We start from the raw sequence: 16,749 nt of genomic DNA, 5'->3' as shown, positions 1-16,749 counted from the left end.
TATTACTTGTCCTTTACATGAGCTGACACTTACAGTAACCCTATGTTACAGATTGAGATTACGGATCACATTAGTCTATAATGTGGTTCGTTTGTTTTTGATTGGCTTGCTGCCCTAACAAATATAGTTTATTCACTGATCCCATTCATACGTCAATGAATAAACTCTTCTCGGATACAGCAGCAGGCCAGGGTTAACTTACTGAAAGCAACTCAACACACTGTGGTTTAATGGGATTTGTGAACAGAGATACATGGTTTGTGTGTTTTCTGTTTTCTTTTGATTATTTCTACTCAGCGGTGGGCACTCTTTTTTGTGCTGAAGACCACAGTGCCTTAGATGTAACCTGTTGGGAGTTTGGGGTGGGTGGGGAGGCAGAAACAAGCAAGCAATAGATACAGCCAAAAGTTAGCCTCGCACATCAGGTTCCTTCCCCCCTTTCCCCCGTCACCCTCTTTTCTCTCTCCCAAGTTGCAGGCCACAGGAAATAGCCAGATAGCTTTTATTAGCAGGCTGATGCTCTTTCATAAAGTTTAGAAATGAGACTGAGGACCACAAGAAGTGAGACTGAGGGCCAGATATGGTATTTGATAGGTTGCTTAACTGTATACTAGTGTATAAGGATCAACCAAGAGAGGACATGGGCAATCACTGCAAACACCACTTCCAATTCCATGCATGATGTGAACATTCCATAAGGCTTTTTCCAACCTGGGTACCCTCCAGAGGTATAGATCTGAAGATCCAGAGATTTTCAAGATGACAGGGCAGTATTAGGTTAGAAGTTTCCCACAAGGAGCTTTCTGAAATATCCTGCTTCTTTATTTTTCAAATTAACTCTAAATGCATACATTCTAAACCTAATATTTGAACATTGCATTCCTCTGTGTCCAACTAATAAGCAAACCATAAAATGCTCATAAACTATGAAATGAAGTAATAGAAATGTCAGTAATATTCTAAAAGAACTAAAACCAGACAACCAACTTAAGAATCAGAGCCTTTTGGTATGATAGGGATTTATATCTTCTAAGAATTATTTTCACTGGAATTTTTATCTCAATTGAAATAAGCAATGAAAATCCACCGATTTTTAGAGATGAGCAAATTTGCCACATAAGCCCCTGCCCCATTTATTCAGTGGAAACCAAACAGCACTATAAACCAAGCATTTAGCTATGTAGTTAGAATGAACATTTACTCAGAGCAAAACATCCCTATCCTTCCACTACTCTTCATGGAGTAACAAGGAGTATGTCCTTCTTTTTCTTTGGTTTTATTACTTTTATAAATATGAACGAAACAAAGAGACTCCTCAAAACACTTAAATAATTGGAAAATAAACTGTAACACTCCAATAGATATGTTGTAATCACAGTTCTGTTCTTGATAGTACAATACACAACTTTGGAAGGTAATATCTCAACTATGAGCAGAGTTGGGATATCACCTTGCAGTCTCAAAGGGACTTTTTTAAAAAAAGAAAAGGGGCATTCATTTCACTCATCATCAGATCCTGGAGTGCTGCTTGAACATCTTGACCTCATATTGATCACAAAATGCTTCTAAAACCCAGCTGTCAGGTTGAGACAATAAAATGAATGAGATTTCCATAGAAATGTGCAATATTTAAATAACTGATTTAAGCACATTGTGAAAGGAGGAAGAAACCTCTTCTTCACATCAATACTTTAGACTGCCTTCAAATTAAATTTGGATGAAAATCAAAATCCAGAGGACTGGCAGGCACAGGACAATTCAGTAATACACAAGAGATGAGGGAGGGGAGGGGGGAATTACCCAGGGCTCTGTCTTCCAGCTGGAGGTCAGCATCATCATCCAAACAAAAAGAACAAAAATATGCCTTGTACCATATCAATGCATGTTTTCCAATAGATCACAATGAGTACTTGGACATATGTTCAGCCTGAAAAGGATCAACTTGCTTTCATGGGCAATATGCAGTGGTTTTCCTGGGAACATCATTTGCTATCAGTGAGCTTTTCCTCCACATAATAACACATCCAGACCTAGGGAGGGGTAGAGGAGGAAAGCAGTTGGGCATCTACTGACAATGGCAGCTGATCCACAGACATCTCCCTCTCTTCCAAGAATGCAGTCCTTAGACCAGCAGAACACTTGAGACTTTGCCTCTCTTGAGCTGGAGTATCTCTGCAGCTGAGCAGCAGTAAGCTGAAGCCTGGATGGGTTGTACGGTAGCCAAGTGAAGATGCTACCGAAAGGTAGAAGGGGGTAGCAGACGGGGCTTGCCCGCTGCCTCGCATTCGGGACATCCTTCTGCCTCAGAGAAGTTGGTAATACTTAGAAGGCAATGACCGCAATCGCCCGTGCACCTACACACACACACACACCACGCGCACACACCGCTTTCCGTGCAATCGGGAAGGTTCCTATTATTGTCAGCCAGTCGCAGAGGAGCCCCCGGCGAAGAGTTTCGAACGCCCAGGGAGCGCGAGGCAGGCGAGTCCTTCAGCTGCATTACGCCGGGACAACTCAGTCCCAAACAGCGACCGGCTTGGATTCGGTTCACAGCTGGGGGAGGGGGACAGAAGTGAAAAGGTTTCTTTCCCCGCAACACTCGCAGCTCGCGGGAAGGGGCGATCACAAGTCAACGACACCTTGGCGAAGGGCAGTCTTGCTACTCACCAGCTGCAGCGTGCAAAGGAAGATCAACGTACAGCGCCCAGTGCAGCATCCCATGGTAGAAGCTAGCCGGAGCCGGGGGCGCCGTTTCCCCCGCTTTCTGCAGTTCTCTCCGAGCCCAAGCAGCCCCGGCTTTCACCACATCCGGACAGACCCCCCACCCGCCGCTCTCGCCTCGTGCGCCGGCCAAATCCCTTTGTTTGGAAGCGGGGGGGGGGGTCTCCTTCGCCTCAGCCCCGGGGAAGGAGATCAGAGCAGCTTGGCAGTCGAGCGAAGCACCCAGCGCTGGCTTGTGCCCCTTTGCTGGAGGGGGGAGGCTGAGGGTGGGCGTGTGGCTGAAGGGAGGAGGAGAGAGAGGAGGGCGGTGCGCGTGTCTCGGTGTGTGGTGTCGAGCCAACCTATGAATGGGACTTGTGAATGGTGAAGCCGGCGGACGGGAGGGCGGGATTTCGGAATTGTCAATGGCCGAAGAAAGGAAACGTGAATGGTTCTGCAGGGACCTTTAGTCGGGAACCCGGCTGCGAAGAGCCGGCAGGTGTCCCCGCGGGAAGAGTGAAAAGTAAAGGGCGACGGGTCGAGGGCGCCCTCGCCGGCAGCGGGCAAAGCCGAAACGTGCCTCAGTGGCGCTAGCCTGCGCGAAGAGGGGGCTATTGTTGAGAGGAGGCGGGCAGGGGGGAGCGACGAGACAGTCCGCCCGAGGCGTGGCCAGAGGGAGGGGCTTCTTCCGTCGGCTCGCCTCGCACTGGAGGAAAGTGAACAGGGGCTGAGAGGGACGGTGCGTGCCTCGGGGGCAGCGCGCGCGACTAATTGCATGTTAATTGCGTGGGTGGGGGAGCTAAAAGGGAGGATTGCTGAAGAAGGCAAAGGGGGTCGCCCGAAAGACGGCGCGGGGTCAAAGGCTCCTGCTCGCTGCGAGTCTCCGGCGGAAAGCTGAGCCGCGGAGCTGACACTGAAAGCCGGCACAGTTTACGTTTAACTAGTAAGCCAACTGCAACATGGGTATAAGCTATGAGTCAGTAGAACCGGCTGACAACATTATGCCAACGGGAACTAAACTCAGACAACCCACTAAAGAAGCAGCGCTTTCTCTAGTATGCTAAGGACACAAGCCTCCTTAGAGTTATTTTCAATCGACTTGAAATACAGTGAAATGTAAAGGAAAACCCAAGGATTTAAAGACATGAGTGGGCATGCCGTATATTTCTCACTTGCTCACCGCAAACCGAAGAGCACACGGAACAGGGCTAGGGTGCTATACAAGCCTTTAGGTATGCAGCCGGAACAGACAAACCACAGAACAAAATATCCCCACCCGGTAAGAGAGCAACAAGGGAGATGTCCTTATTTTCCTACAGTCCTGCTGCTTGTCTGACTTAAGAAAACAAAAAGATTCCTACAAAGAATTTGAAAGTCATAGAACTCCAGTAAGTGTGGTGCAATCACAGGTGTGTTCTTTACAATATAATACACGACTCTGGAAAGAAACATCTTGGCAATTGACAAAGCTGAGATTTCACACTGCAGTCTCAAAACTTTTTTTCAAAAAACAAAAGGAGTGTTCAGTTTTGAGTGCTGCTTGAACATTTTGACCTCATATTGATCAGTGCTTCTAAAATCCAGCTGTCAAGCCAAGACAATAAAATGAGTGTGATTTCCATAGAAATTTGCAGTACTCTATTTGAATAACCGATTTAAGCACATTGTGGGAGGGGAGGAAATCTTTACCTCATATCACATCGATACTTCAGACTGCCTTTGTACCTTACACATCCATGTTTTCTAATAGATCACAATGAACATGTGAGCATGTTCAATGTGAACAGGATCAACTTGCTTTTGTCAGCAATATGCACCGGCTTTTCTTTTTCAACAAGTACATGTTTCCTACAAAATGAGTCTTATTTTTTTATCCGTTCAATCGTGTCTGATTCTTGGAGGCCGCCTGGACAAGTCCCTGCAGTTTGCCATTGCTTCCTTCCTAGGGCTGAGAGAAAGTGACTGGCCCAAGGACACACAGCTGACTTTGTGCCTAAGCTGGACTAGAACTGACAGTCTCCCAGTTTCTAGCCTGATGCCTTAACTGGCTCTCCCAAAATGAGTAGCATACAGTAATAATACCCACAATAAATAAATAAAACTCCCAAGCCCAAGAAGACAATAGATCTCTCTGTTTCTCCTAAGAAAGTGGTCTTTAGACAAATGGAACACTTGGGACTTTGCTTCTCTTTGTGAGATGTCTCTATAGCTGAATAGCAACAATTAACCTGCTGAAACTTGGTAGGGAAAGGGCCCACACTGTTTAATGGACTATGCAATGTCCAGGTAAAGATGATACCATTGAATAGAAAGAAGAACCAAATGGGACTCAGGTCTTACCTTTGTCTCAGAAAAGTTGGTAATGCCTACAAGAAGACAAGTGTGATTATTATCACAGCCTCCCTAACCTGTATCTGTATAGTTAGTAAGGTTTCTGGTATTGATAGCCAGATTGATGTTTCTGGCTCCTCGTGATCATCACATTGGATAGTAACTGCTTCTCTGAGTTCTTGTAAACTCATGCAATCTAGAAATATATCATTACGAAAAGAAAATGGTTGTTGCTCTTTTTATTTATTAGATTTAATATAGCCCAGCCCAATCAGTTTCACAGTGACTGGACAAAGCTCTCATCAAATAATAGATTGTGTTTCATTGAACCCAAGCAATCATTCATCCAATCATTTGGGGCACCACCATGGATCTTATTTGTTTCATATGATTTTAACATGGCATCCTTGTGGAACCATTACCAAATTAAAAAGCACCTCTCACAATATGCAGTGCACCATTATAGTCAAGGAGCCAACATTTTGAGTGCACTGTGAGGCACAGATCTTCATGAATTCGCATGAGTTCTATGAAAAGTCATGTGATCTTGGCTCTTAGTTAAATAGTACTGAAGCTGGTAGTTGTTCCCAGTTGTTCCTTACTTGTGTGAAATTTGTAACAGAGCTCAGTCAAGAAAACGAGTTAATAAAAAGTTGCTATCATGCTGAATCTAAAACTAAGTGTACGATGACCCTATATAATGTCTCTCTGTGATATCCTGCTCACAGGATAATAATTATTTCTTATAGAAATGATCACAAATAAATCAAAAGCAATATTTTTTCTAATAAAAATTATAATCTTTCAGGAAAATAATAAGGCATTCTAAATGTAATTGAATTAGGATGCTGAATACTACAATCAAATTTGAATACCCCAAACTATACGTCCAAGAGAGTGTCCTCTATGATATCCTACTCAATCGTGTATAAATAAATTATTTCTGTACTAGTAAGGCACTGACAACCATGTCACATGACCTACTTTAGCCAAAGCACGTAGAAAAGAGTAAGGAGCTGAGCCTTTACATTTCACTACCAGCTTTGGGCTGCCTCTCATCATACACATACCTATACAGCAAACGGAAGTAAATCATGCAATCACATTGCAGACACCACCAACTGGGCTATGAAATTATTTGAAAGAAAGCTGAGTTCCCATAACCATTTCTCACCATCAGCAGTTTAGAAAGTAACAATCCAGCTCTTTACCTTTTGGGTTCAAAAGAAAAGGAGGTGATACAAGTTTGACAAAGGATAATGCTTTATCTGTCTTCTTCATTGTTACCATTCTCTGCTTCCATCTCTACAGAAGCTCCTTTTGCTCATTCAAACGTAATAGAGTAGGGACATCTGGAATGGTCCACAATACTTACTTTTTCTGGAAGTGTAAAATGGACCTATAGTAATACATGAGTGATGCATTGGTCTACAACTCTTACTAGCAACAGCCTTCATAAATGTTGGGAATGATCTAAGAACACCAGATTGAGGATATCTGGTGTAGGAGACCTTGGTCCCACAGCAGATGCCCTCTTTTATGGTTTCATCGTATTGTATGAATTAGCTGCTGCAAGATCTTTTTGCCGCAATATTATTCTAATTAATAATTATTAACCTATTGTTGTTCTAATTTGGATGGTTTGGACTGGGATTTGGATTCTTTTCAGCTTTTTCACTTGACTAATTAGAAGTGGAGCATGAGATGAAAAGTTAATACTTTTTTCATGGCAATTCCTTTATTCCTTCACTCTCAGGGGGATTAATGCAATCATAGGCTCCCAGATTCAGTTTTGGAAAGGCCCCTGGGGAGAATGACTTAGCCCAATGACTCATTTTATCTGGCAAAGGTAAATGAAGAACAATTTCACCTACCTCATTTACAGTCTTGAAGCTTGACCCACTGTCCTTTTAAACATCAGGAATTTTTGCAATGGCATGCAAACATTTTTAATTCATTCCTAAACATTTTTCTGGGATAAGAATAATTTCCCTGAAGGGTACATGAAACTCCAGTATCATTTCTGTCATCTTTGTACTGTTCTAATTAGTTTTCATTGAAAAGAACAATCTTCCCTGTTACATATGAATCAATCTATATACTACTAAAACTCTTGTGTCTGTAACCTTCAACTGGGCAAAACGGTGCATCATAGTGCAACAATTTTTGAACCAAGGTACCTCAGATGGGCTAACCTACAGAATGTATCCCACATCTGGGCACCATTACTCCTGTGGGATTGAAATTTGGGGAATTTGTGGCTGCTTCAGCACTGCTGTGCTGCTGCACCACCGTGGTCAGCTCAGATCATGTGATTGTCATGAGTGTATCCCTGACCTCTCTCCTGACTCCCTCTGTCCTGTACGCCCAATTGGCTGGTGGCAAGGCCTGAAGGCAAGTGGCAATTGGCTGCTTTGGAAACAAGGCAGAAATTTGAAACCTTTTAATGGCAGTGGGCATTGAGGGGAGGACAAGGGAGTGACTTGAATGCTTGCTGGTGAGATAGGGCTGGCTTGGGGGTGCCGGTGGTCAATGGGTGAACCCTATTTTTCTCTCAAGGGAGGGGGCCCTTGGGGACACACCAGAATGGGGAGGGGGTGCAGTTTTCTTTATGGTCTGTGTCTCTGTCAGGCCTAGCCCAAAGAACTCCTGGAGACCATGCAGGTTCAATCAGCAAGGTTTATTAGCCAGCGCCTGTTTACAGAAATCTTCTCAGACTGACCACTAGTTCCCAGGCACAGCTATTCACTATCTTCTGGAATTTTTAGGGATGCGCCAGTTTCCTCCGCTTATCTCCAGAGCGTTGCTCTGGAGACGAGAGCACCGTTTTCACCCCCTTTCCTCCATTCCAGTCCATCACAGTCTCCCTTTGTTCCACCTCCCCCCAGCAAAGTGGCAGGCAGTTCTGTGGGTCAGCTGGGGAGGAGGTTGGGAGAAGGAGGAGGAGGCTTCATTGGGGCTTTCCTGAGGATTGTGAGGTCAGCACAAATGGTGCAAGCCTATATTACATGTGGGAAGGAAGGAAGGAAGGAAGGAAGGAAGGAAGGAAGGAAGGAAGGAAGGAAGGAAGGAAGGAAGGAAGGAAGGAAGGAAGGAAGGAAGGAAGGAAGATTTCTGATGCTCCCTCCCAGCTTCCCACAAGCAAAGTCAATGGGGAAGACAGTAGCAAGTCACAATCGCTCACACTCCCACTGATTTTTGCCGTTTCTCTGTTTAGGTAAGGAAATATCTCTGGAACGATGACCCAGTGGGTCACAGGCTGTCTAGTTGTCTATAAAATGCTCAACTCTAAAACCAGGAGTTCATATATAGATACAGATGATGCATGGCTTTAAATTGCTTTCTTTGTTCTTCCCTTATTATTCCACCACACAGGAAAAAAATAGATAAATAACAAATTTAAGCTACTATTTATGTAACTTATTATTCCCCTTTTATGGTATGATGTCATTTTACTTTGTTCCAAAGGAGGTTATAAGACAAAACAGCTAGATTTTGATGTCTCTCCCTGCTTTCCCAAAATAAATGTTTTCTAAGGCATCTACAAATTATTATTAGGATGTAAATTAACTATATATGCATAAAATAATTTCATTTTTCCTCTCTGTCTAATATTTAAGATTTAATGTCTGAAATTAGATTCGCATAAATTAATTTAAAACAAACAATGTAAATTCAAAATACACAATAATATGTCATTCTGAAATAAATATATTTTCAGCATTCTGTTTCTATAAACCAAAGAGAAATGTGGGAAAAAGAATCTTATAATTTCTTTTTCCTTGGCTCAATTTCTATGGTTTAACCATGGGAAGTCTACAGTCTTCCTGTTATTGCCAAAGTACAATTCCCAGCAGGTCCTCATAAGGATCAGTGATGAGGAATGCTGGGACTGTACTTCAGCAACATTTGGATAACAACATTTCCATCCCTGCTGTAAAATGTATTTATTTGCTGAAAAATGTATTTTCAGTTTCAGAGTTCTGCCATAACCTGTATTCTAGGTGTTTACAATGTGAATTAATTTACATTGAAATCAACATTGTGACTGATGCTAATGAGATCTACTCTACTAGACATGATGACCAGAAAATATAGTATCTTTAATATATACATATCTTCTCAGAAGCTACAATCTGTGAGTCTTCTGGAACTTCATGAGCAATGCATTGTTTGCCATACCAGTACCTTATTGAGTTCAGTGGGATAAAAGACATGAGCAGCAATTGTTTTCTAATGAATAAACTGCAGAAGTTGTCTAACCCTTCAAGAAAAATTGCTGAACGCATCTGTTGCAGACAGTGTAGTTTAGGAACAAACAGTAGTCATGATTACTAGAAAATCTGTTCTGGCTCAGCCTGGGAAAAATTGAGAAGGGTCTCTCAAGAAATAATCCCAAAAAAGTTAATTATTTCAGTCTGTCATTTCTGTCCAGATAGGGCCACATAGCTACAAGAATTCCAGCTTTCCAATGAAGTTGCATGTGGTATCATTAAATTTTCTCAGATTATGCCTGAGAAGAAATGGATTCACTTATTTCAATGCTCTTTATTATAATTATATGAATTTTCTGAGCATGAGAGTGGTTTCTCCAAAACACAGCCATGCAATCAAACAGCAGTCCCCAGGATGAGAATAAATACGAAAATATAGTTGCATAATGTTCTTGATGAAAAAATACATTTAGATGTCAACATATTTCTATGAATTTTATACACACACACATACACACATTCAATTTCTTGAAGCATAAATGTCAGATTAGTTATCAAAATATAGATTTATAAAGGTATAAATGTTTACGAAGTCAAATTGTGCACATTCCATTGTGAAAGGATCATTTTCAGGTGAAAATTCAGGACTTTCCAACTTCAGACTGTTGGTTAAATGGCTTTGAATCATACTGTTCTTTAGAAAAATATGATGGTGAGGCAGGGGTGGAACGTGCTTTTAAAGTAATTGGACCAAAGCTGAAAGATCCAACTGATGCAATACTAGTGAGAGCCTTGTTTCGCGGTTACTGTACCTGCTTTCATTTTGGTCTCTCTGGCTTGATTTGAGAATTTAGCCCACAGCATTGCTGTTATCGCAATAAACTGAAAAGTGATATATATCAAGTCTCACTAAATATGTAACATATCAAGTTTCAGTGACACTTTCTATTACAGCAGTGAAAGATTGGATTGGGTGTTTAATTTTAAGAATATTCATTGCAACAATGACTTTTAATTTGTCACAGTGATGATGATGATATTTTTATTCCACTTTTTTATATATAAGTCAAGACAGCAAACATACCTAATACTCCTGCATCCTATTTTCCCCACAATAACAACCCTGTTTTTTTGTTTGTTTTTTATTGTTGTTGGCACTTAAAGACTGAAACTATAGATGGACTAAACAATGTCTGTTCCCTTGGCTTTTGGAACAAGGACTGTCTCTCAGAAACAGCAGAAGAAGCCATGATTTGGCAAACATGAGGGAAAAGCCATGGGCTCCCGTAATTTCATTATTCCACCTTTCCACCCATAGTTTAGGCAGTAGGTATTACTCTGGCTGGAATGGGTTTGTTTCATTTCCTCTTTATCATTCTCCTTCTCTGCTGGGCCAGTCCAGATTAGCAGATGTTCCCAGTCAGGAATGAAACCAGTCTGAGACATTCTGGGTTACTTTTGATCAACCTGTATATGTACTTGCCTGGATCAGACCTTGATCTCTCTTTTCCTTGGGATGAAAAATCTCCATTTATCAAGAAGAGCAAGCAACTAGAGGACCAATTTCATATGATAGTTTCATTATAATATTATACACCTCTTATTCTGTTCTGTAAAATTGGCAGTTTCTATTAAACACTGACATTTGGAAGGAAAACTTCTAACATTTATTTTGATATGTGATCGTTTAGAAAACAAATGACATTAAGCCTTTTCCCCTTCATAAAATGTTGTTTCTGAGAAAATGTTACAGCAAATAATATATGCTCTAGTAGTTTATCCTTTTTCCCCAAAATGTTGGTTGTGAGTTAATTAAAGCCAATGATAATAGATGCAGCCAACCAAGCTGTGCTGGTTTGCAACGTTCAGTTATTTCAATAAATAATTGCATCTGTGGTAGAGTATCACAAATAATGACAATTTGGATTAGGGAAATGTAACCCTAGGATAAGAAATCCCTGTTATTTTTCTTGTAATCATATGATCTCATAAATATAATATCATATGGAGAAATAGATTTATCTTCATTAAACTCATTTGTTTAAAACCAATAGCACTATTTGCAGTTAAGTTCCATGTAGGACTAGTCGCAACATGGAATTTAAAAATCAATTTCTAAACCTAAAATTCTCATCCAAACATTCTAATAAAGCATACATTTTTCCTTCCTTCTCTTAGCCTCTTGGTTGCTGCCCTCTGGACGTACTCCAGTTTGTCAGTTGGGGACTTCCAACACCAGACCTGAGATAAAGATCCTGGAGCTCATGAAGGACCACTGTTGGGCAATCGGTATACCAACAGCAGTTCTAGCTGGTCAGGGTAGCCCAATTTGATGCATAGGCATTTTCATCCAGTCAGCTCTACTCTGCAATTGCTGCTCTTACATACAATCACAGCAACGCTTCTTCCCTTGGCATCATGTTTGTTGCAGGAAATGAAGCCTTTGTGGGCATATTTATAACAGGACAATATTCCTATTTCTACTCAGTCAAGCCTCAGTAATACACGCCAGGTCTGCATGCTCATCAACCACATCCTGGAGATCTGGAGTTTATCAACAGCAAGTGGAGACCAAAGCTCCTAACAATTTGGCCCTGGGGCCCAGAAGAGGGGCAATTGGCTTAGAAGAGGGGACTAACATCCTTCCTTTGCCCATCACAGATCAAATATGAGCCCCCACTACATCACCCTCAGAGGTCAATTTTTATGGAAATAATTACGGGACCCAAACAAAACTTTGCTGACACTCTATTCCACAACTAATCCAAAGTTAATTAATTTGCATTTATGCTGGATATGTTAACATCTTTTTAAAATATTACTTTGGTTATTGGAAATAATCCCTAATTATGTGCTGTGACAAGGGATGTACTATTTTTCCATACTCAGAATGGTCACTAGGTTCATTGCTTCAAATTGGCCAAAATGGAATGACAGCTTCTACCCCTTTACTATTAATCTGTTTATAGGCAGTTTCACTATAGTTCTTTTTCCTCCTGAGTAAATCTTCCTTGTTTATTAGGGCCCCTCACTTACAATGTAGATCCTGCCTTATTTCATCCTCCAAGTTCAGTCTTCCTCCTCAACCTGGTACCTTCCAAGTGCATTAACACTGCAATACTCAGAATTCCAGTATAGCTATTGGCCATTCTAGCTAGGAATTCTAGGAACTGGAGTCAGTATACCTTAGACAGCACCAAGTTGGAGAAGATGGTCTTATTAAATAATTTCTCAGATACCAATGTCTCACATATTGTCAAGTATATATGCTCAGGTTTATTTAAGTCAAACTGCTTTGTTGGAAAATATTACATAATTATTGAACTTTTATTTTCACAGCTCCTTAGCTATAGTCTAGAATATTGAAAAACCTGCACTCTTGCCAATTCTAACATTAAGTTAGAAACTATCCTTATGACTGCATATTGGTTTGCCTATAGGATTTCTGTATCCATCTGTAGACTTTTCTTTTTCAGCTGTCTCAAAACTAATTAAATCAAAAGAATGAACTCTGTAGTTTAAGAACTGCATAATCAATATTACTAAAATCAATAAGTGAATGTGCATTCAGTAAACTACATTGTTCAACAAGCACACAAAAGGACCCACCAATTTTCCCTAGCATAAGGACAGCTCTCCAGTAGATGCATTTGCGAGAGCTATTGTACAGTCCCAAGACAAGATGTGGTTGCTATGTTTGCACTCCATGTCCTCTGAAGCACTTTTTGGAGATAGAATCTAAAATGCTGCACAGCCCTAGTGTTTACATTCTAGTTTCCAAGGGATAAGATACCTTTGCATAAGCCTTTACACAGCACTCAAGTTCAGACCACTTATTAAATAAAAACTTGTTTCATGTTTCATTCTTTTGTGTGTGTCTTATATGACCATGCATATTCAGTTTTTAATAAGGAAGAGCCGTGTCTCAATTGTACAGTCTGTTATTTGATACAGAAAGTCCCAGATATAACCCTGGTATTGCCAAGTTGTGCTGGAAGACTTCCTGTCTGTAACTCTGGAAAGCTGTAGCCAGTCAGTGAAGACTCAGTAGCCCCCTGTCCTTCTGTTATATCAGGCATCTAATGTCTGAGGAGTCTTTATTTTACACGGTCTTATAAAGTAATTTCAGTTCTGCATCATTACGATATTGTTATGTTGATACAATTTATAAAAACATAAATAATGCATCAAATTGAAAGACGTGTTTTGAAATAAGTTACTTAAATGGTAATCAATTGCTACATCTTTAAGTTCAGAAATATCAATTGAAAGCCACTTTCTATATTTGTCTGACACATAGAAACAGAGTAATCACAGCCTCCAACGAAGACCTGCTGATGAGGGAGAAGTGGCGAGCAGAGAAGAGCTCCAATGAGAGAACAGGACACTTTTCCAGGAGATCTAGGATTGCAGAAAGGTCATAGAGTGCAGATACACAGTTGGTGCTATTTCTCTTGAAAAGGGATTCTCATGGAACCAAAGCCTCCATCCACACTCTCTAAGTCAAGTTCAGTGCTTTTATAAAATGGCTGTGGAGGGCAGAGGCAAGGGCCAGAAAGGAGGGGGCCTTCCTGCACAGTACACCATAGCCAACTGGATTGGAAGCATTTACCTACAATGCAAAGAAGCATAGCAGGTGAACTAGAATACCTCTTGAGCCAACACAAGTCAGAAAAAACTACTTTTGATGTGTAGCAGACTACCTTCACAGTGCACTGGGGATGGGGAAGGAATGAAGTCATGATCCTGTCCTAAAGAAAAAGTCAGTGGCCATATCACACTGGGGCAAGTCAACTCATAGATCAAAAGCCTATCCTAACTACATATATCTGATTGTCTGTCATGGCCTTATCCCCATTTAGTATTACTGTATAATGCATTATCCATACAGTTAGCCTTTTCATCAGTTATTGTCTCTATTTTCGTTAGTGGTGGGATCAGGCTGAATTTCAACCTTGAAACCTAACAGATTAACTGCACTAGTATAGATACAGGGGGAAAAAAACTGGAGTGTTTTCCTAATCAGGCAGAATAATTGCCAAATTACTATGCTCAAAATAAATGTAGGGTGGGGAAATGACCATTAATACTCCTTAACTGCTTTTTACATATCTAGAAAAGTACTTCTCATGAAATCTTAGTGTTTAATTATACTAATATTATTGCAAAGGAAATTTAACTGCCACATCTGGAATCTTGTAGAGTGCAGGAAAAAAGGCTAAACAACTTACTTAGATTTAATTTCCTCTGTAAATATCTGGCTGTGCCACAATAAAAGCAAGTTATAATCAGTGATTTATTGTCTTTGGGAGCTTTATCATCAAGGCAGTGTGTGTAAACATGCAGCAAAAGGAAAAGATGCATAATCACAATTCTTCCTTGAGTGTCTCTTCAGCCTCTATATATTGAGCCAAGTAAATGACACTCAGATTTTCAAACAAAAGAAAGTATATTTTTTGTTCCGTTTGAATGTTTCTCCCATGACAAAAATGTTTTATTTCAAAGTCAGTTGGGTACTACAGATACTTTTTTGCAATGCTATATGTAAAATCATGTTTTTGTTCTCAGCATCCAAATGTCAACCTTTGAAGGAAACTTTGTATTCTTTCCCTGTCAGCATAGATCATTGTACAACTACTTTATAGCAGTTCTAAGTGACACAGCATTACTTTGAGCTATTATTAACTTACCCCTTTATTACTAGGCCTCTAGTAGATTTGCTTCAGTTAAGAGATTTGTGTCATGGAGGCAACATGATTCCCTTTATCAAAGTGAAGAGGTAATGCAATACCCCTGAGAAAACAATTCACCTTGCCATGAGCCACGTTGGGTTTATGTTGTGGAAAAAAGATTCCTCTCAGCCCTCTCCCATGGTAGGCTGAAGGTCTTCCAAACTGGGCAGCCTCTTCTCACCTTCAGCACACACCATAGCTGTCCAGCCTGTAAGATTTTTGTATATAATGCAAAGACCGGGAAACTTCAGCACATTCTGTAGGACGGCGTGCAAGTAAATAGAAGGCACACTGTCTGGATTATCTCCAATGCATGCTGAGGAGACCCTACAATTTTTGCCAAATCTGCACAGCTTATAAGCACATCAGTCAGAATTGCTGCAAGAGAAAGATTCTCTCAGCCTTCTTCTGTAGTGCAAGCCCTGTAAGAAGTTTGAGAGGGTCTATAAAGCAAAGCAGTGTGAAGCAACACGGCCCCTTTGCTTCAGTGTTAGAGGGTGCCACGTTGTTTCATGAAGCAGCTTCACTGGAACCTTCGATGAAGCAAAGTGCTCCTTCAAAGATGTTAATAGCTGTATGAAATATCCTTTGTACAAATAAGCAGGACTTAACTTGACTGAGCTTCTGAACTAGGTTGTTCATCTGGGATTAGCTCAGTATGTCACCAATAAGCGATAGATCATGGCTGGGTAGCCTCGGTCCAATAGCTGGAAATGGTCCACAGACAAAATTTTAAACATCTTAAACTATATTTAATTACATTTTAATGTATTTTTGTTCTTTCTCTATCCACTTCTTTGTCCTGGCTCTGCCCACTTTGGAAGATGCAGCCTATTACTCAAAGGCCAAGTGTAGCCTTCTATCCCCCCCCCTCCCCAAATTGTAAGCATCCCTGGTGTGGATCAAGTAGAGCACATAGCAAGCAATGGGTCCTGTAGCTATGACTGACTCAAGTCAGGCTTGCTAATTTAACTGGGAAGCAAGCTCATCATCAACAACCATTTATTTGAACGCTGCTTTTTCACAAGATTATGTCCCAAATAGCCAAGAATATATCAGCTGAAAGGAAATAAATGCAGCAACTCAAAAACATAATATATAATTACAGGTAAGAACAATGTCAAAATATAAATACAGCTATTTGGAGCTAGCCTGACAAATAATTATATGTCAGATAATTATTAACTACATAAAAGAATAATACTATAAACGTTCTTAAAATGAAATATATTGTCTTAAGACACTTGGAAGTTTTGAACTAGCAGCACAATGGGAAGGGAAAGAGGACATATCCAGAATCAAGAATGGCATTTCAGCCATGTCATTAATTTGACATTAAAAGTTCACGTCAAGAGTCCTTTGAGTCACATTAAGTAATTTCAAGGCCATTAAAAGCAGGTGGGAATAGTAGCCTCAGAATAGATCCAGCAGATATCAACTATCCCCTTTTTTCTGACTCAGCCACTCTTTAGTTGCAGGCACTAGACTTGCACCAGGAAAGAACAGTAGTTTGGGTCCAACCATACACTTCTCTCATTCAGCACTATTCCATTGCTTCAGGTCCTGAGCCTCTCCACCACCCTCAGAGCTAGTTTTGACAGAAACCTGCAGTGCTATAAATCAATTAATACCCCAAGCTTAGCAGCTAGGGTAAAACTGCCCGGTACTATGATTGTTATTTTACATGGAAAGAAAGGGCTAAAAATCAGTAGTTCTTCCTTGTCATAAAGTATTCTGGGTACTCTGCACAGGTGAGATGAGAAATGAGAGCT

At 40.7% G+C, this 16,749-nt stretch overlaps 1 protein-coding gene across 1 annotated transcript in view; it reads right to left on the bottom strand.

The window, feature by feature from the left end:
* NKAIN3 (sodium/potassium transporting ATPase interacting 3) overlaps positions 1 to 3,161 on the bottom strand; it is a 179,247-nt gene extending 176,086 nt beyond the window's left edge. The window contains exon 1 of the mRNA XM_007421874.3: positions 2,668 to 3,161. Within this exon, the coding sequence (XP_007421936.1) occupies positions 2,668 to 2,721 (54 nt within the window). The 5' untranslated portion in view covers positions 2,722 to 3,161. The remainder of the gene's footprint in view (positions 1 to 2,667) is intronic.
* Positions 3,162 to 16,749: the final 13,588 nt, after the last annotated feature.

Source organism: Python bivittatus, unplaced genomic scaffold (assembly GCF_059951505.1).
Source record: "Python bivittatus isolate LINGU-HERP-01145 unplaced genomic scaffold, Pbiv_v1 ctg000840_np1212, whole genome shotgun sequence".
NCBI lineage: Eukaryota > Metazoa > Chordata > Lepidosauria > Squamata > Pythonidae > Python > Python bivittatus.
Note: the sequence above shows the minus strand (reverse complement) of the source record. Positions and strands in the feature narration are given on the sequence as shown.